The sequence below is a fragment of the Haliotis cracherodii genome, unplaced genomic scaffold, assembly GCF_022045235.1.
Source record: "Haliotis cracherodii isolate W230 unplaced genomic scaffold, xgHalCrac1.p SCAF_15, whole genome shotgun sequence".
Taxonomy (NCBI): domain Eukaryota; kingdom Metazoa; phylum Mollusca; class Gastropoda; order Lepetellida; family Haliotidae; genus Haliotis; species Haliotis cracherodii.
The window spans coordinates 10189912-10210712 of NW_027266270.1; the positions used below are offsets into that span (position 1 = coordinate 10189912).

Genomic DNA, 20801 nt, shown 5'->3' on the forward strand with positions numbered 1-20801 from the left:
TCTCAGGGTAGGGTTTCTACATTTTATAGACTGCATTACATGAAAGTGTTACAGTTATACATGGCTGCACATGTACCTGTGCATTTAGGGAGGGCGCAGTTTCCCATTTGGGTTTCTGTTAGTGCTGCTATACAGCTGATATTATTGACCGGCGTAACACAACTTCTGCTTCTTTCCATGCTTCCCTCTTGGCCTGGACCACAGGTGGTTGTGCATGCTACAGCACTCCACTGGCTCCACTCGCCAACATCGTCGTCCTCTAGTCATTGGAATAAGCAAATCGTTTCATTGTTTCGCGCAAAGCCTCTATATTTCTCTGGACAACATTTCTATCATTTCTACACAAATGAATGAGCATTGGAAAGTCAGAACAAAAGGCTTGGTCAGACATACATAATATATGTGATCAATACAAGGAATATGACTTTCTTCTTAAGGTTTGTCATACTCTTGATTTCTTTAGTTTAAATACTCCTGGTATCTTTACAACAGTCGCTCTACACGTCCAGAAGTTATGCGTATTTTAACTGCTGATAGTTGTGACAGACACATATCCAACACCCATACGAGGGTGAATAAGCTTGTGTGGGATCATACAACTCTTAAGATGTCTTCTGATCTTTGTGGTTCGACATATGACCAGAAAGACACCGTTTCGTCCTCCGATAATTAAACAGAAAGTTGTACATGTACACAACAGAAGTATAAACTGTATGGCCAATTGGCCTTCACATACCACTACATGGAGGGACATTGCAGTGTGTCTGACTGGTTTCAATCAGTGGACCTGTGCAGTTCTTGCCCCCGGCTTCCGGAGCAGGGTTGTTACAATCCCTACGTCTGCTCTGATTTGTCATGGCATCTACTCCACACGTGACAGGGCAGGGTACGATTGACCACGATGTCCAGTTTGACAGCCCTCCATCAACTGCGAAGTATCAACATGGTCAACACAGTGATATGTTAGCAATTTATACATTATCAATAACAAATGTGACAATTGTGTAGCAAATGCTGATGTTACGTTCATCTGACTATTTGCTTCGGATTGTGAAATCAGGAATGTTTTTGCTTTGCACGTTGAAAAAGAAACCAGTGATGTTTATTCACAGCGATTTGTTTTGCTTCTGCCCATGTCTCCCCTGTACAGTGTGTGTCAAATATAGCAAAGTGACGATTTATCTGATGCCTTTAGCAATTGATACATAATGTTATCAGGATATTCCATGTATTTCAAAATGTGGTTACATAAAAAGAAGTTGGCGACTGATTAACGACATAAAATGGACATGGTTTTTAATATCTTATTTTGGAAACGTGTCATACGAGCACGAGAATTGACGACGGATCTTATATTCTACTCGTTATCTCTCCTTTGTTAACTTGGAGACACCCTATTTATACAAACAACATTTACATACAAATTCGCTTTGTCAGAGCTGCTTCAGTCAAAGAGGTAAGGCTTTTCCTTAGTCTGATGGTGGAAATATAGCACTAAGAATGTACATGAAACGAATTACTTCTCAGGGTAGGGTTTCTACATTTTATAGACTGCATTACATGAAAGTGTTACAGTTATACATGGCTGCACATGTACCTGTGCATTTAGGGAGGGCGCAGTTTCCCATTTGGGTTTCTGTTAGTGCTGCTATACAGCTGATATTATTGGCCGGCGTAACACAACTTCTGCTTCTTTCCATGCTTCCCTCTTGGCCTGGACCACAGGTGGTTGTGCATGCTACAGCACTCCACTGGCTCCACTCGCCAACATCGTCATCCTCTAGTCATTGGAATAAGCAAATCGTTTCATTGTTTCGCGCAAAGCCTCTATATTTCTCTGGACAACATTTCTATCATTTCTACACAAATGAATGAGCATTGGAAAGTCAAAACAAAAGGCTTGGTCAGACATACATAATATATGTGATCAATACAAGGAATATGACTTTCTTCTTAAGGTTTGTCATACTCTTGATTTCTTTAGTTTAAATACTCCTGGTATCTTTACAACAGTCGCTCTACACGTCCAGAAGTTATGCGTATTTTAACTGCTGATAGTTGTGACAGACACATATCCAACACCCATACGAGGGTGAATAAGCTTGTGTGGGATCATACAACTCTTAAGATGTCTTCTGATCTTTGTGGTTCGACATATGACCAGAAAGACACCGTTTCGTCCTCCGATAATTAAACAGAAAGTTGTACATGTACACAACAGAACTATAAACTGTATGGCCAATTGGCCTTCACATACCACTACATGGAGGGACATTGCAGTGTGTCTGACTGGTTTCAATCAGTGGATCTGTGCAGTTCATGCCCCCGGCTTCCGGAGCAGGGTTGTTACAATCCCTACGTCTGCTCTGATTTGTCATGGCATCTACTCCACACGTGACAGGGCAGGGTACGATTGACCACGATGTCCAGTTTGACAGCCCTCCATCAACTGCGAAGTATCAACATGGTCAACACAGTGATATGTTAGCAATTTATACATTATCAATAACAAATGTGACAATTGTGTAGCAAATGCTGATGTTACGTTCATCTGACTATTTGCTTCGGATTGTGAAATCAGGAATGTTTTTGCTTTGCACGTTGAAAAAGAAACCAGTGATGTTTATTCACTGCGATTTGTTTTGCTTCTGCCCATGTCTCCCCTGTACAGTGTGTGTCAAATATAGCAAAGTGACGATTTATCTGATGCCTTTAGCAATTGATACATAATGTTATCAGGATATTCCATGTATTTCAAAATGTGGTTACATAAAAAGAAGTTGGCGACTGATTAACGACATAAAATGGACATGGTTTTTAATATCTTATTTTGGAAACGTGTCATACGAGCACGAGAATTGACGACGGATCTTATATTCTACTCGTTATCTCTCCTTTGTTAACTTGGAGACACCCTATTTATACAAACAACATTTACATACAAATTCGCTTTGTCGGAGCTGCTTCAGTCAAAGAGGTAAGGCTTTTCCTTAGTCTGATGGTGGAAATATAGCACTAAGAATGTACATGAAACGAATTACTTCTCAGGGTAGGGTTTCTACATTCTATAGACTGCATTACATGAAAGTGTTACAGTTATACATGGCTGCACATGTACCTGGGCATTTAGGGAGGCCGCAGTTTCCCATTTGGGTTTCTGTTAGTGCTGCTATACAGCTGATATTATTGGCCGGCGTAACACAACTTCTGCTTCTTTCCATGCTTCCCTCTTGGCCTGGACCACAGGTGGTTGTGCATGCTAAAGCACTCCACTGGCTCCACTCGCCAACATCGTCGTCCTCTAGTCATTGGAATAAGCAAATCGTTTCATTGTTTCGCGCAAAGCCTCTATATTTCTCTGGACAACATTTCTATCATTTCTACACAAATGAATGAGCATTGGAAAGTCAGAACAAAAGGCTTGGTCAGACATACATAATATATGTGATCAATACAAGGAATATGACTTTCTTCTTAAGGTTTGTCATACTCTTAATTTCTTTAGTTCAAATACTCCTGGTATCTTTACAACAGTCGCTCTACACGTCCAGAAGTTATGCGTATTTTAACTGCTGATAGTTGTGACAGACACATATCCAACACCCATACGAGGGTGAATAAGCTTGTGTGGGATCATACAACTCTTAAGATGTCTTCTGATCTTTGTGGTTCGACATATGACCAGAAAGACACCGTTTCGTCCTCCGATAATTAAACAGAAAGTTGTACATGTACACAACAGAAGTATAAACTGTATGGCCAATTGGCCTTCACATACCACTACATGGAGGGACATTGCAGTGTGTCTGACTGGTTTCAATCAGTGGACCTGTGCAGTTCATGCCCCCGGCTTCCGGAGCAGGGTTGTTACAATCCCTACGTCTGCTCTGATTTGTCATGGCATCTACTCCACACGTGACAGGGCAGGGTACGATTGACCACGATGTCCAGTTTGACAGCCCTCCATCAACTGCGAAGTATCAACATGGTCAACACAGTGATATGTTAGCAATTTATACATTATCAATAACAAATGTGACAATTGTGTAGCAAATGCTGATGTTACGTTCATCTGACTATTTGCTTCGGATTGTAAAATCAGGAATGTTTTTCCTTTGCACGTTGAAAAAGAAACCAGTGATGTTTATTCACTGCGATTTGTTTTGCTTCTGCCCATGTCTCCCCTGTACAGTGTGTGTCAAATATAGCAAAGTGACGATTTATCTGATGCCTTTAGCAATTGATACATAATGTTATCAAGATATTCCATGTATTTCAAAATGTGGTTACATAAAAAGAAGTTGGCGACTGATTAACGACATAAAATGGATATGGTTTTTAATATCTTATTTTGGAAACGTGTCATACGAGCACGAGAATTGACGACGGATCTTATATTCTACTCGTTATCTCTCCTTTGTTAACTTGGAGACACCCTATTTATACAAACAACATTTACATACAAATTCGCTTTGTCGGAGCTGCTTCAGTCAAAGAGGTAAGGCTTTTCCTTAGTCTGATGGTGGAAATATAGCACTAAGAATGTACATGAAACGAATTACTTCTCAGGGTAGGGTTTCTACATTTTATAGACTGCATTACAAGAAAGTGTTACAGTTATACATGGCTGCACATGTACCTGGGCATTTAGGGAGGCCGCAGTTTCCCATTTGGGTTTCTGTTAGTGCTGCTATACAGCTGATATTATTGGCCGGCGTAACACAACTTCTGCTTCTTTCCATGCTTCCCTCTTGGCCTGGACCACAGGTGGTTGTGCATGCTAAAACACTCCACTGGCTCCACTCGCCAACATCGTCGTCCTCTAGTCATTGGAATAAGCAAATCGTTTCATTGTTTCGCGCAAAGCCTCTATATTTCTCTGGACAACATTTCTATCATTTCTACACAAATGAATGAACATTGGAAAGTCAGAACAAAAGGCTTGGTCAGACATACATAATATATGTGATCAATACAAGGAATATGACTTTCTTCTTAAGGTTTGTCATACTCTTGATTTCTTTAGTTTAAATACTCCTGGTATCTTTACAACAGTCGCTCTACACGTCCAGAAGTTATGCGTATTTTAACTGCTGATAGTTGTGACAGACACATATCCAACACCCATACGAGGGTGAATAAGCTTGTGTGGGATCATACAACTCTTAAGATGTCTTCTGATCTTTGTGGTTCGACATATGACCAGAAAGACACCGTTTCGTCCTCCGATAATTAAACAGAAAGTTGTACATGTACACAACAGAAGTATAAACTGTATGGCCAATTGGCCTTCACATACCACTACATGGAGGGACATTGCAGTGTGTCTGACTGGTTTCAATCAGTGGACCTGTGCAGTTCATGCCCCCGGCTTCCGGAGCAGGGTTGTTACAATCCCTACGTCTGCTCTGATTTGTCATGGCATCTACTCCACACGTGACAGGGCAGGGTACGATTGACCACGATGTCCAGTTTGACAGCCCTCCATCAACTGCGAAGTATCAACATGGTCAACACAGTGATATGTTAGCAATTTATACATTATCAATAACAAATGTGACAATTGTGTAGCAAATGCTGATGTTACGTTCATCTGACTATTTGCTTCGGTTTGTGAAATCAGGAATGTTTTTGCTTTGCACGTTGAAAAAGAAACCAGTGATGTTTATTCACAGCGATTTGTTTTGCTTCTGCCCATGTCTCCCCTGTACAGTGTGTGTCAAATATAGCAAAGTGACGATTTATCTGATGCCTTTAGCAATTGATACATAATGTTATCAGGATATTCCATGTATTTCAAAATGTGGTTACATAAAAAGAAGTTGGCGACTGATTAACGACATAAAATGGACATGGTTTTTAATATCTTATTTTGGAAACGTGTCATACGAGCACGAGAATTGACGACGGATCTTATATTCTACTCGTTATCTCTCCTTTGTTAACTTGGAGACACCCTATTTATACAAACAACATTTACATACAAATTCGCTTTGTCAGAGCTGCTTCAGTCAAAGAGGTAAGGCTTTTCCTTAGTCTGATGGTGGAAATATAGCACTAAGAATGTACATGAAACGAATTACTTCTCAGGGTAGGGTTTCTACATTTTATAGACTGCATTACATGAAAGTGTTACAGTTATACATGGCTGCACATGTACCTGTGCATTTAGGGAGGCCGCAGTTTCCCATTTGGGTTTCTGTTAGTGCTGCTATACAGCTGATATTATTGGCCGGCGTAACACAACTTCTGCTTCTTTCCATGCTTCCCTCTTGGCCTGGACCACAGGTGGTTGTGCATGCTGCAGCACTCCACTGGCTCCACTCGCCAACATCGTCATCCTCTAGTCATTGGAATAAGCAAATCGTTTCATTGTTTCGCGCAAAGCCTCTATATTTCTCTGGACAACATTTCTATCATTTCTACACAAATGAATGAGCATTGGAAAGTCAAAACAAAAGGCTTGGTCAGACATACATAATATATGTGATCAATACAAGGAATATGACTTTCTTCTTAAGGTTTGTCATACTCTTGATTTCTTTAGTTTAAATACTCCTGGTATCTTTACAACAGTCGCTCTACACGTCCAGAAGTTATGCGTATTTTAACTGCTGATAGTTGTGACAGACACATATCCAACACCCATACGAGGGTGAATAAGCTTGTGTGGGATCATACAACTCTTAAGATGTCTTCTGATCTTTGTGGTTCGACATATGACCAGAAAGACACCGTTTCGTCCTCCGATAATTAAACAGAAAGTTGTACATGTACACAACAGAACTATAAACTGTATGGCCAATTGGCCTTCACATACCACTACATGGAGGGACATTGCAGTGTGTCTGACTGGTTTCAATCAGTGGATCTGTGCAGTTCATGCCCCCGGCTTCCGGAGCAGGGTTGTTACAATCCCTACGTCTGCTCTGATTTGTCATGGCATCTACTCCACACGTGACAGGGCAGGGTACGATTGACCACGATGTCCAGTTTGACAGCCCTCCATCAACTGCGAAGTATCAACATGGTCAACACAGTGATATGTTAGCAATTTATACATTATCAATAACAAATGTGACAATTGTGTACCAAATGCTGATGTTACGTTCATCTGACTATTTGCTTCGGATTGTGAAATCAGGAATGTTTTTGCTTTGCACGTTGAAAAAGAAACCAGTGATGTTTATTCACTGCGATTTGTTTTGCTTCTGCCCATGTCTCCCCTCTACAGTGTGTGTCAAATATAGCAAAGTGACGATTTATCTGATGCCTTTAGCAATTGATACATAATGTTATCAGGATATTCCATGTATTTCAAAATGTGGTTACATAAAAAGAAGTTGGCGACTGATTAACGACATAAAATGGACATGGTTTTTAATATCTTATTTTGGAAACGTGTCATACGAGCACGAGAATTGACGACGGATCTTATATTCTACTCGTTATCTCTCCTTTGTTAACTTGGAGACACCCTATTTATACAAACAACATTTACATACAAATTCGCTTTGTCAGAGCTGCTTCAGTCAAAGAGGTAAGGCTTTTCCTTAGTCTGATGGTGGAAATATAGCACTAAGAATGTACATGAAACGAATTACTTCTCAGGGTAGGGTTTCTACATTCTATAGACTGCATTACATGAAAGTGTTACAGTTATACATGGCTGCACATGTACCTGGGCATTTAGGGAGGCCGCAGTTTCCCATTTGGGTTTCTGTTAGTGCTGCTATACAGCTGATATTATTGGCCGGCGTAACACAACTTCTGCTTCTTTCCATGCTTCCCTCTTGGCCTGGACCACAGGTGGTTGTGCATGCTAAAGCACTCCACTGGCTCCACTCGCCAACATCGTCGTCCTCTAGTCATTGGAATAAGCAAATCGTTTCATTGTTTCGCGCAAAGCCTCTATATTTCTCTGGACAACATTTCTATCATTTCTACACAAATGAATGAACATTGGAAAGTCAGAACAAAAGGCTTGGTCAGACATACATAATATATGTGATCAATACAAGGAATATGACTTTCTTCTTAAGGTTTGTCATACTCTTAATTTCTTTAGTTTAAATACTCCTGGTATCTTTACAACAGTCGCTCTACACGTCCAGAAGTTATGCGTATTTTAACTGCTGATAGTTGTGACAGACACATATCCAACACCCATACGAGGGTGAATAAGCTTGTGTGGGATCATACAACTCTTAAGATGTCTTCTGATCTTTGTGGTTCGACATATGACCAGAAAGACACCGTTTCGTCCTCCGATAATTAAACAGAAAGTTGTACATGTACACAACAGAAGTATAAACTGTATGGCCAATTGGCCTTCACATACCACTACATGGAGGGACATTGCAGTGTGTCTGACTGGTTTCAATCAGTGGACCTGTGCAGTTCATGCCCCCGGCTTCCGGAGCAGGGTTGTTACAATCCCTACGTCTGCTCTGATTTGTCATGGCATCTACTCCACACGTGACAGGGCAGGGTACGATTGACCACGATGTCCAGTTTGACAGCCCTCCATCAACTGCGAAGTATCAACATGGTCAACACAGTGATATGTTAGCAATTTATACATTATCAATAACAAATGTGACAATTGTGTAGCAAATGCTGATGTTACGTTCATCTGACTATTTGCTTCGGATTGTGAAATCAGGAATGTTTTTCCTTTGCACGTTGAAAAAGAAACCAGTGATGTTTATTCACTGCGATTTGTTTTGCTTCTGCCCATGTCTCCCCTGTACAGTGTGTGTCAAATATAGCAAAGTGACGATTTATCTGATGCCTTTAGCAATTGATACATAATGTTATCAAGATATTCCATGTATTTCAAAATGTGGTTACATAAAAAGAAGTTGGCGACTGATTAACGACATAAAATGGATATGGTTTTTAATATCTTATTTTGGAAACGTGTCATACGAGCACGAGAATTGACGACGGATCTTATATTCTACTCGTTATCTCTCCTTTGTTAACTTGGAGACACCCTATTTATACAAACAACATTTACATACAAATTCGCTTTGTCGGAGCTGCTTCAGTCAAAGAGGTAAGGCTTTTCCTTAGTCTGATGGTGGAAATATAGCACTAAGAATGTACATGAAACGAATTACTTCTCAGGGTAGGGTTTCTACATTTTATAGACTGCATTACAAGAAAGTGTTACAGTTATACATGGCTGCACATGTACCTGGGCATTTAGGGAGGCCGCAGTTTCCCATTTGGGTTTCTGTTAGTGCTGCTATACAGCTGATATTATTGGCCGGCGTAACACAACTTCTGCTTCTTTCCACGCTTCCCTCTTGGCCTGGACCACAGGTGGTTGTGCATGCTACAGCACTCCACTGGCTCCACTCGCCAACATCGTCGTCCTCTAGTCATTGGAATAAGCAAATCGTTTCATTGTTTCGCGCAAAGCCTCTATATTTCTCTGGACAACATTTCTATCATTTCTACACAAATGAATGAACATTGGAAAGTCAGAACAAAAGGCTTGGTCAGACATACATAATATATGTGATCAATACAAGGAATATGACTTTCTTCTTAAGGTTTGTCATACTCTTGATTTCTTTAGTTTAAATACTCCTGGTATCTTTACAACAGTCGCTCTACACGTCCAGAAGTTATGCGTATTTTAACTGCTGATAGTTGTGACAGACACATATCCAACACCCATACGAGGGTGAATAAGCTTGTGTGGGATCATACAACTCTTAAGATGTCTTCTGATCTTTGTGGTTCGACATATGACCAGAAAGACACCGTTTCGTCCTCCGATAATTAAACAGAAAGTTGTACATGTACACAACAGAAGTATAAACTGTATGGCCAATTGGCCTTCACATACCACTACATGGAGGGACATTGCAGTGTGTCTGACTGGTTTCAATCAGTGGACCTGTGCAGTTCATGCCCCCGGCTTCCGGAGCAGGGTTGTTACAATCCCTACGTCTGCTCTGATTTGTCATGGCATCTACTCCACACGTGACAGGGCAGGGTACGATTGACCACGATGTCCAGTTTGACAGCCCTCCATCAACTGCGAAGTATCAACATGGTCAACACAGTGATATGTTAGCAATTTATACATTATCAATAACAAATGTGACAATTGTGTAGCAAATGCTGATGTTACGTTCATCTGACTATTTGCTTCGGATTGTGAAATCAGGAATGTTTTTGCTTTGCACGTTGAAAAAGAAACCAGTGATGTTTATTCACTGCGATTTGTTTTGCTTCTGCCCATGTCTCCCCTGTACAGTGTGTGTCAAATATAGCAAAGTGACGATTTATCTGATGCCTTTAGCAATTGATACATAATGTTATCAGGATATTCCATGTATTTCAAAATGTGGTTACATAAAAAGAAGTTGGCGACTGATTAACGACATAAAATGGACATGGTTTTTAATATCTTATTTTGGAAACGTGTCATAAGAGCACGAGAATTGACGACGGATCTTATATTCTACTCGTTATCTCTCCTTTGTTAACTTGGAGACACCCTATTTATACAAACAACATTTACATACAAATTCGCTTTGTCAGAGCTGCTTCAGTCAAAGAGGTAAGGCTTTTCCTTAGTCTGATGGTGGAAATATAGCACTAAGAATGTACATGAAACGAATTACTTCTCAGGGTAGGGTTTCTACATTTTATAGACTGCATTACATGAAAGTGTTACAGTTATACATGGCTGCACATGTACCTGTGCATTTAGGGAGGCCGCAGTTTCCCATTTGGGTTTCTGTTAGTGCTGCTATACAGCTGATATTATTGGCCGGCGTAACACAACTTCTGCTTCTTTCCATGCTTCCCTCTTGGCCTGGACCACAGGTGGTTGTGCATGCTGCAGCACTCCACTGGCTCCACTCGCCAACATCGTCATTCTCTAGTCATTGGAATAAGCAAATCGTTTCATTGTTTCGCGCAAAGCCTCTATATTTCTCTGGACAACATTTCTATCATTTCTACACAAATGAATGAGCATTGGAAAGTCAAAACAAAAGGCTTGGTCAGACATACATAATATATGTGATCAATACAAGGAATATGACTTTCTTCTTAAGGTTTGTCATACTCTTGATTTCTTTAGTTTAAATACTCCTGGTATCTTTACAACAGTCGCTCTACACGTCCAGAAGTTATGCGTATTTTAACTGCTGATAGTTGTGACAGACACATATCCAACACCCATACGAGGGTGAATAAGCTTGTGTGGGATCATACAACTCTTAAGATGTCTTCTGATCTTTGTGGTTCGACATATGACCAGAAAGACACCGTTTCGTCCTCCGATGATTAAACAGAAAGTTGTACATGTACACAACAGAAGTATAAACTGTATGGCCAATTGGCCTTCACATACCACTACATGGAGGGACATTGCAGTGTGTCTGACTGGTTTCAATCAGTGGACCTGTGCAGTTCATGCCCCCGGCTTCCGGAGCAGGGTTGTTACAATCCCTACGTCTGCTCTGATTTGTCATGGCATCTACTCCACACGTGACAGGGCAGGGTACGATTGACCACGATGTCCAGTTTGACAGCCCTCCATCAACTGCGAAGTATCAACATGGTCAACACAGTGATATGTTAGCAATTTATACATTATCAATAACAAATGTGACAATTGTGTAGCAAATGCTGATGTTACGTTCATCTGACTATTTGCTTCGGATTGTGAAATCAGGAATGTTTTTGCTTTGCACGTTGAAAAAGAAACCAGTGATGTTTATTCACTGCGATTTGTTTTGCTTCTGCCCATGTCTCCCCTGTACAGTGTGTGTCAAATATAGCAAAGTGACGATTTATCTGATGCCTTTAGCAATTGATACATAATGTTATCAGGATATTCCATGTATTTCAAAATGTGGTTACATAAAAAGAAGTTGGCGACTGATTAACGACATAAAATGGACATGGTTTTTAATATCTTATTTTGGAAACGTGTCATACGAGCACGAGAATTGACGACGGATCTTATATTCTACTCGTTATCTCTCCTTTGTTAACTTGGAGACACCCTATTTATACAAACAACATTTACATACAAATTCGCTTTGTCAGAGCTGCTTCAGTCAAAGAGGTAAGGCTTTTCCTTAGTCTGATGGTGGAAATATAGCACTAAGAATGTACATGAAACGAATTACTTCTCAGGGTAGGGTTTCTACATTCTATAGACTGCATTACATGAAAGTGTTACAGTTATACATGGCTGCACATGTACCTGGGCATTTAGGGAGGCCGCAGTTTCCCATTTGGGTTTCTGTTAGTGCTGCTATACAGCTGATATTATTGGCCGGCGTAACACAACTTCTGCTTCTTTCCACGCTTCCCTCTTGGCCTGGACCACAGGTGGTTGTGCATGCTAAAGCACTCCACTGGCTCCACTCGCCAACATCGTCGTCCTCTAGTCATTGGAATAAGCAAATCGTTTCATTGTTTCGCGCAAAGCCTCTATATTTCTCTGGACAACATTTCTATCATTTCTACACAAATGAATGAGCATTGGAAAGTCAGAACAAAAGGCTTGGTCAGACATACATAATATATGTGATCAATACAAGGAATATGACTTTCTTCTTAAGGTTTGTCATACTCTTAATTTCTTTAGTTTAAATACTCCTGGTATTCTTACAACAGTCGCTCTACACGTCCAGAAGTTATGCGTATTTTAACTGCTGATAGTTGTGACAGACACATATCCAACACCCATACGAGGGTGAATAAGCTTGTGTGGGATCATACAACTCTTAAGATGTCTTCTGATCTTTGTGGTTCGACATATGACCAGAAAGACACCGTTTCGTCCTCCGATAATTAAACAGAAAGTTGTACATGTACACAACAGAAGTATAAACTGTATGGCCAATTGGCCTTCACATACCACTACATGGAGGGACATTGCAGTGTGTCTGACTGGTTTCAATCAGTGGACCTGTGCAGTTCATGCCCCCGGCTTCCGGAGCAGGGTTGTTACAATCCCTACGTCTGCTCTGATTTGTCATGGCATCTACTCCACACGTGACAGGGCAGGGTACGATTGACCACGATGTCCAGTTTGACAGCCCTCCATCAACTGCGAAGTATCAACATGGTCAACACAGTGATATGTTAGCAATTTATACATTATCAATAACAAATGTGACAATTGTGTAGCAAATGCTGATGTTACGTTCATCTGACTATTTGCTTCGGATTGTGAAATCAGGAATGTTTTTCCTTTGCACGTTGAAAAAGAAACCAGTGATGTTTATTCACTGCGATTTGTTTTGCTTCTGCCCATGTCTCCCCTGTACAGTGTGTGTCAAATATAGCAAAGTGACTCTTTATCTGATGCCTTTAGCAATTGATACATAATGTTATCAAGATATTCCATGTATTTCAAAATGTGGTTACATAAAAAGAAGTTGGCGACTGATTAACGACATAAAATGGATATGGTTTTTAATATCTTATTTTGGAAACGTGTCATACGAGCACGAGAATTGACGACGGATCTTATATTCTACTCGTTATCTCTCCTTTGTTAACTTGGAGACACCCTATTTATACAAACAACATTTACATACAAATTCGCTTTGTCGGAGCTGCTTCAGTCAAAGAGGTAAGGCTTTTCCTTAGTCTGATGGTGGAAATATAGCACTAAGAATGTACATGAAACGAATTACTTCTCAGGGTAGGGTTTCTACATTTTATAGACTGCATTACAAGAAAGTGTTACAGTTATACATGGCTGCACATGTACCTGGGCATTTAGGGAGGCCGCTGTTTCCCATTTGGGTTTCTGTTAGTGCTGCTATACAGCTGATATTATTGGCCGGCGTAACACAACTTCTGCTTCTTTCCACGCTTCCCTCTTGGCCTTCACCACAGGTGGTTGTGCATGCTACAGCACTCCACTGGCTCCACTCGCCAACATCGTCGTCCTCTAGTCATTGGAATAAGCAAATCGTTTCATTGTTTCGCGCAAAGCCTCTATATTTCTCTGGACAACATTTCTATCATTTCTACACAAATGAATGAACATTGGAAAGTCAGAACAAAAGGCTTGGTCAGACATACATAATATATGTGATCAATACAAGGAATATGACTTTCTTCTTAAGGTTTGTCATACTCTTGATTTCTTTAGTTTAAATACTCCTGGTATCTTTACAACAGTCGCTCTACACGTCCAGAAGTTATGCGTATTTTAACTGCTGATAGTTGTGACAGACACATATCCAACACCCATACGAGGGTGAATAAGCTTGTGTGGGATCATACAACTCTTAAGATGTCTTCTGATCTTTGTGGTTCGACATATGACCAGAAAGACACCGTTTCGTCCTCCGATAATTAAACAGAAAGTTGTACATGTACACAACAGAAGTATAAACTGTATGGCCAATTGGCCTTCACATACCACTACATGGAGGGACATTGCAGTGTGTCTGACTGGTTTCAATCAGTGGACCTGTGCAGTTCATGCCCCCGGCTTCCGGAGCAGGGTTGTTACAATCCCTACGTCTGCTCTGATTTGTCATGGCATCTACTCCACACGTGACAGGGCAGGGTACGATTGACCACGATGTCCAGTTTGACAGCCCTCCATCAACTGCGAAGTATCAACATGGTCAACACAGTGATATGTTAGCAATTTATACATTATCAATAACAAATGTGACAATTGTGTAGCAAATGCTGATGTTACGTTCATCTGACTATTTGCTTCGGATTGTGAAATCAGGAATGTTTTTGCTTTGCACGTTGAAAAAGAAACCAGTGATGTTTATTCACTGCGATTTGTTTTGCTTCTGCCCATGTCTCCCCTGTACAGTGTGTGTCAAATATAGCAAAGTGACGATTTATCTGATGCCTTTAGCAATTGATGCATAATGTTATCAGGATATTCCATGTATTTCAAAATGTGGTTACATAAAAAGAAGTTGGCGACTGATTAACGACATAAAATGGACATGGTTTTTAATATCTTATTTTGGAAACGTGTCATACGAGCACGAGAATTGACGACGGATCTTATATTCTACTCGTTATCTCTCCTTTGTTAACTTGGAGACACCCTATTTATACAAACAACATTTACATACAAATTCGCTTTGTCGGAGCTGCTTCAGTCAAAGAGGTAAGGCTTTTCCTTAGTCTGATGGTGGAAATATAGCACTAAGAATGTACATGAAACGAATTACTTCTCAGGGTAGGGTTTCTACATTTTATAGACTGCATTACAAGAAAGTGTTACAGTTATACATGGCTGGACATGTACCTGGGCATTTAGGGAGGCCGCAGTTTTCCATTTGGGTTTCTGTTAGTGCTGCTATACAGCTAATATTATTGGCCGGCGTAACACAACTTCTGCTTCTTTCCACGCTTCCCTCTTGGCCTGGACCACAGGTGGTTGTGCATGCTACAGCACTCCACTGGCTCCACTCGCCAACATCGTCGTCCTCTAGTCATTGGAATAAGCAAATCGTTTCATTGTTTCGCGCAAAGCCTCTATATTTCTCTGGACAACATTTCTATCATTTCTACACAAATGAATGAACATTGGAAAGTCAGAACAAAAGGCTTGGTCAGACATACATAATATATGTGATCAATACAAGGAATATGACTTTCTTCTTAAGGTTTGTCATACTCTTGATTTCTTTAGTTTAAATACTCCTGGTATCTTTACAACAGTCGCTCTACACGTACAGAAGTTATGCGTATTTTAACTGCTGATAGTTGTGACAGACACATATCCAACACCCATACGAGGGTGAATAAGCTTGTGTGGGATCATACAACTCTTAAGATGTCTTCTGATCTTTGTGGTTCGACATATGACCAGAAAGACACCGTTTCGTCCTCCGATAATTAAACAGAAAGTTGTACATGTACACAACAGAAGTATAAACTGTATGGCCAATTGGCCTTCACATACCACTACATGGAGGGACATTGCAGTGTGTCTGACTGGTTTCAATCAGTGGACCTGTGCAGTTCATGCCCCCGGCTTCCGGAGCAGGGTTGTTACAATCCCTACGTCTGCTCTGATTTGTCATGGCATCTACTCCACACGTGACAGGGCAGGGTACGATTGACCACGATGTCCAGTTTGACAGCCCTCCATCAACTGCGAAGTATCAACATGGTCAACACAGTGATATGTTAGCAATTTATACATTATCAATAACAAATGTGACAATTGTGTAGCAAATGCTGATGTTACGTTCATCTGACTATTTGCTTCGGATTGTGAAATCAGGAATGTTTTTCCTTTGCACGTTGAAAAAGAAACCAGTGATGTTTATTCACTGCGATTTGTTTTGCTTCTGCCCATGTCTCCCCTGTACAGTGTGTGTCAAATATAGCAAAGTGACGATTTATCTGATGCCTTTAGCAATTGATACATAATGTTATCAGGATATTCCATGTATTTCAAAATGTGGTTACATAAAAAGAAGTTGGCGACTGATTAACGACATAAAATGGACATGGTTTTTAATATCTTATTTTGGAAACGTGTCATACGAGCACGAGAATTGACGACGGATCTTATATTCTACTCGTTATCTCTCCTTTGTTAACTTGGAGACACCCTATTTATACAAACAACATTTACATACAAATTTGCTTTGTCGGAGCTGCTTCAGTCAAAGAGGTAAGGCTTTTCCTTAGTCTGATGGTGGAAATATAGCACTAAGAATGTACATGAAACGAATTACTTCTCAGGGTAGGGTTTCTACATTTTATAAACTGCATTACAAGAAAGTGTTACAGTTATACATAGCTGCACATGTACCTGGGCATTTAGGGAGGCCGCAGTTTTCCATTTGGGTTTCTGTTAGTGCTGCTATACAGCTGATATTATTGGCCGGCGTAACACAACTTCTGCTTCTTTCCACGCTTCCCTCTTGGCCTGGACCACAGGTGGTTGTGCATGCTACAGCACTCCACTGGCTCCACTCGCCAACATCGTCGTCCTCTAGTCATTGGAATAAGCAAATCGTTTCATTGTTTCGCGCAAAGCCTCTATATTTCTCTGGACAACATTTCTATCATTTCTACACAAATGAATGAACATTGGAAAGTCAGAACAAAAGGCTTGGTCAGACATACATAATATATGTGATCAATACAAGAAATATGACTTTCTTCTTAAGGTTTGTCATACTCTTGATTTCTTTAGTTTAAATACTCCTGGTATCTTTACAACAGTCGCTCTACACGTACAGAAGTTATGCGTATTTTAACTGCTGATAGTTGTGACAGACACATATCCAACACCCATACGAGGGTGAATAAGCTTGTGTGGGATCATACAACTCTTAAGATGTCTTCTGATCTTTGTGGTTCGACATATGACCAGAAAGACACCGTTTCGTCCTCCGATAATTAAACAGAAAGTTGTACATGTACACAACAGAACTATAAACTGTATGGCCAATTGGCCTTCACATACCACTACATGGAGGGACATTGCAGTGTGTCTGACTGGTTTCAGTCAGTGGACCTGTGCAGTTCATGCCCCCGGCTTCCGGAGCAGGGTTGTTACAATCCCTACGTCTGCTCTGATTTTTCATGGCATCTACTCCACACGTGACAGGGCAGGGTACGATTGACCACGATGTCCAGTTTGACAGCCCTCCATCAACTGCGAAGTATCAACATGGTCAACACAGTGAAATGCTAGCAATTTATACATTATCAATAACAAATGTGACAATTGTGTAGCAAATGCTGATGTTACGTTCATCTGACTATTTGCTTCGGATTGTGAAATCAGGAATGTTTTTCCTTTGCACGTTGAAAAAGAAACCAGTGATGTTTATTCACTGCGATTTGTTTTGGTTCTGCTCATGTCTCCCCTGTACAGTGTGGGTCAAATATAGCAAAGTGACGATTTATCTGATGCCTTTAGCAATTGATACATAATGTTATCAGGATATTCCATGTATTTCAAAATGTGGTTACATAAAAAGAAGTTGGCGACTGATTAACGACATAAAATGGACATGGTTTTTAATATCTTATTTTGGAAACGTGTCATACGAGCACGAGAATTGACGACGGATCTTATATTCTACTCGTTATCTCTCCTTTGTTAACTTGGAGACACCCTATTTATACAAACAACATTTACATACAAATTTGCTTTGTCGGAGCTGCTTCAGTCAAAGAGGTAAGGCTTTTCCTTAGTCTGATGGTGGAAATATAGCACTAAGAATGTACATGAAACGAATTACTTCTCAGGGTAGGGTTTCTACATTTTATAGACTGCATTACAAGAAAGTGTTACAGTTATACATGGCTGCACATGTACCTGGGCATTTAGGGAGGCCGCAGTTTCCCATTTGGGTTTCTGTTAGTGCTGCTATACAGCTGATATTATTGGCCGGCGTAACACAACTTCTGCTTCTTTCAATGCTTCCCTCTTGGCCTTCACCACAGGTGGTTGTGCATGCTACAGCACTCCACTGGCTCCACTCGCCAACATCGTCGTCCTCTAGTGATTGGAATAAGCAAATCGTTTCATTGTTTCGCGCAAAGCCTCTATATTTCTCTGGACAACATTTCTATCATTTCTACACAAATGAATGAACATTGGAAAGTCAGAACAAAAGGCTTGGTCAGACATACATAATATATGTGATCAATACAAGGAATATGACTTTCTTCTTAAGGTTTGTCATACTCTTGATTTCTTTAGTTTAAATACTCCTGGTATCTTTACAACAGTCGCTCTACACGTACAGAAGTTATGCGTATTTTAACTGCTGATAGTTGTGACAGACACATATCCAACACCCATACGAGGGTGAATAAGCTTGTGTGGGATCATACAACTCTTAAGATGTCTTCTGATCTTTGTGGTTCGACATATGACCAGAAAGACACCGTTTCGTCCTCCGATAATTAAACAGAAAGTTGTACATGTACACAACAGAAGTATAAACTGTATGGCAAATTGGCCTTCACATACCACTACATGGAGGGACATTGCAGTGTGTCTGACTGGTTTCAATCAGTGGACCTGTGCAGTTCTTGCCCCCGGCTTCCGGAGCAGGGTTGTTACAATCCCTACGTCTGCTCTGATTTGTCATGGCATCTACTCCACACGTGACAGGGCAGGGTACGTTTGACCACGATGTCCAGTTTGACAGCCCTCCATCAACTGCGAAGTATCAACATGGTCAACACAGTGAAATGCTAGCAATTTATACATTATCAATAACAAATGTGACAATTGTGTAGCAAATGCTGATGTTACGTTCATCTGACTATTTGCTTCGGATTGTGAAATCAGGAATGTTTTTGCTTTGCACGTTGAAAAAGAAACCAGTGATGTTTATTCACTGCGATTTGTTTTGGTTTTGCCCATGTCTCCCCTGTACAGTGTGTGTCAAATATAGCAAAGTGACGATTTATCTGATGCCTTTAGCAATTGATACATAATGTTATCAGGATATTCCATGTATTTCAAAATGTGGTTACATAAAAAGAAGTTAGCGACTGATTAACGACATAAAATGGACATGGTTTTTAATATCTTATTTTGGAAACGTGTCATACGAGCACGAGAATTGACGACGGATCTTATATTCTATTCGTTATCTCTCCTTTGTTAACTTGGAGACACCCTATTGATGCAAACAACATTTACATACAAATTCGCTTTGTCAGAGCTGCTTCAGTCAAAGAGGTAAGGCTTTTCCTTAGTCTGATGGTGGAAATACAGCACTAAGAATGTACATGAAACGAATTACTTCTCAGGGTAGGGTTTCTACATTTTATAGACTGCATTACAAGAAAGTGTTACAGTTATACATGGCTGGACATGTACCTGGGCATTTAGGGAGGCCGCAGTTTCCCATTTGGGTTTCTGTTAGTGCTGCTATACAGCTGATATTATTGGCCGGCGTAACACAACTTCTGCTTCTTTCCATGCTTCCCTCTTGGCCTGGACCACAGGTGGTTGTGCATGCTGCAGCACTCCACTGGCTCCACTCGCCAACATTGTCGTCCTCTAGTCATTGGAATAAGCAAATCGTTTCATTGTTTCGCGCAAAACCTCTATATTTCTCTGGACAACATTTCTATCATTTCTACACAAATGAATGAACATTGGAAAGTCAGAACAAAAGGCTTGGTCAGACATACATAATATATGTGATCAATACAAGAAATATGACTTTCTTCTTAAGGTTTGTCATACTCTTGATTTCTTTAGTTTAAATACTCCTGGTATCTTTACAACAGTCGCTCTACACGTACAGAAGTTATGCGTATTTTAACTGCTGATAGTTGTGACAGACACATATCCAACACCCATACGAGGGTGAATAAGCTTGTGTGGGATCATACAACTCTTAAGATGTCTTCTGATCTTTGTGGTTTGACATATGACCAGAAAGACACCGTTTCGTCCTCCGATAATTAAACAGAAAGTTGTACATGTACACAACAGAACTATAAACTGTATGGCCAATTGGCCTTCACATACCACTACATGGAGGGACATTGCAGTGTGTCTGACTGGTTTCAGTCAGTGGACCTGTGCAGTTCATGCCCCCGGCTTCCGGAGCAGGGTTGTTACAATCCCTACGTCTGCTCTGATTTGTCATGGCATCTACTCCACACGTGACAGGGCAGGGTACGATTGACCACGATGTCCAGTTTGACAGCCCTCCATCAACTGCGAAGTATCAACATGGTCAACACAGTGAAATGCTAGCAATTTATACATTATCAATAACAAATGTGACAATTGTGTAGCAAATGCTGATGTTACGTTC

At 40.5% G+C, this 20801-nt stretch overlaps 2 protein-coding genes across 2 annotated transcripts; both read right to left on the minus strand.

The window, feature by feature from the left end:
• Positions 1-35: 35 nt before the first annotated feature.
• Positions 36-9983, minus strand: LOC139462255 (SCO-spondin-like). The gene is made up of 14 exons (XM_071243854.1): positions 9863-9983; positions 9203-9385; positions 8342-8533; positions 7682-7864; positions 6821-7012; positions 6161-6343; positions 5300-5491; positions 4640-4822; positions 3779-3970; positions 3119-3301; positions 2258-2449; positions 1598-1780; positions 737-928; positions 36-259 (listed from the first exon to the last, which is right to left on the minus strand). The coding sequence occupies exons 1-14, from the start codon at positions 9981-9983 to the stop codon at positions 36-38; spliced, it is 2595 nt and encodes an 864-aa protein (XP_071099955.1).
• Positions 9984-10682: 699 nt separating this feature from the next.
• On the minus strand, positions 10683-20630 carry LOC139462256 (A disintegrin and metalloproteinase with thrombospondin motifs adt-1-like). The gene is made up of 14 exons (XM_071243855.1): positions 20510-20630; positions 19850-20032; positions 18989-19180; positions 18329-18511; positions 17468-17659; positions 16808-16990; positions 15947-16138; positions 15287-15469; positions 14426-14617; positions 13766-13948; positions 12905-13096; positions 12245-12427; positions 11384-11575; positions 10683-10906 (listed from the first exon to the last, which is right to left on the minus strand). Exons 1-14 carry the CDS (start codon positions 20628-20630, stop codon positions 10683-10685), a joined length of 2595 nt encoding a protein of 864 aa, XP_071099956.1.
• Between the last annotated feature and the right edge of the window lie 171 nt (positions 20631-20801).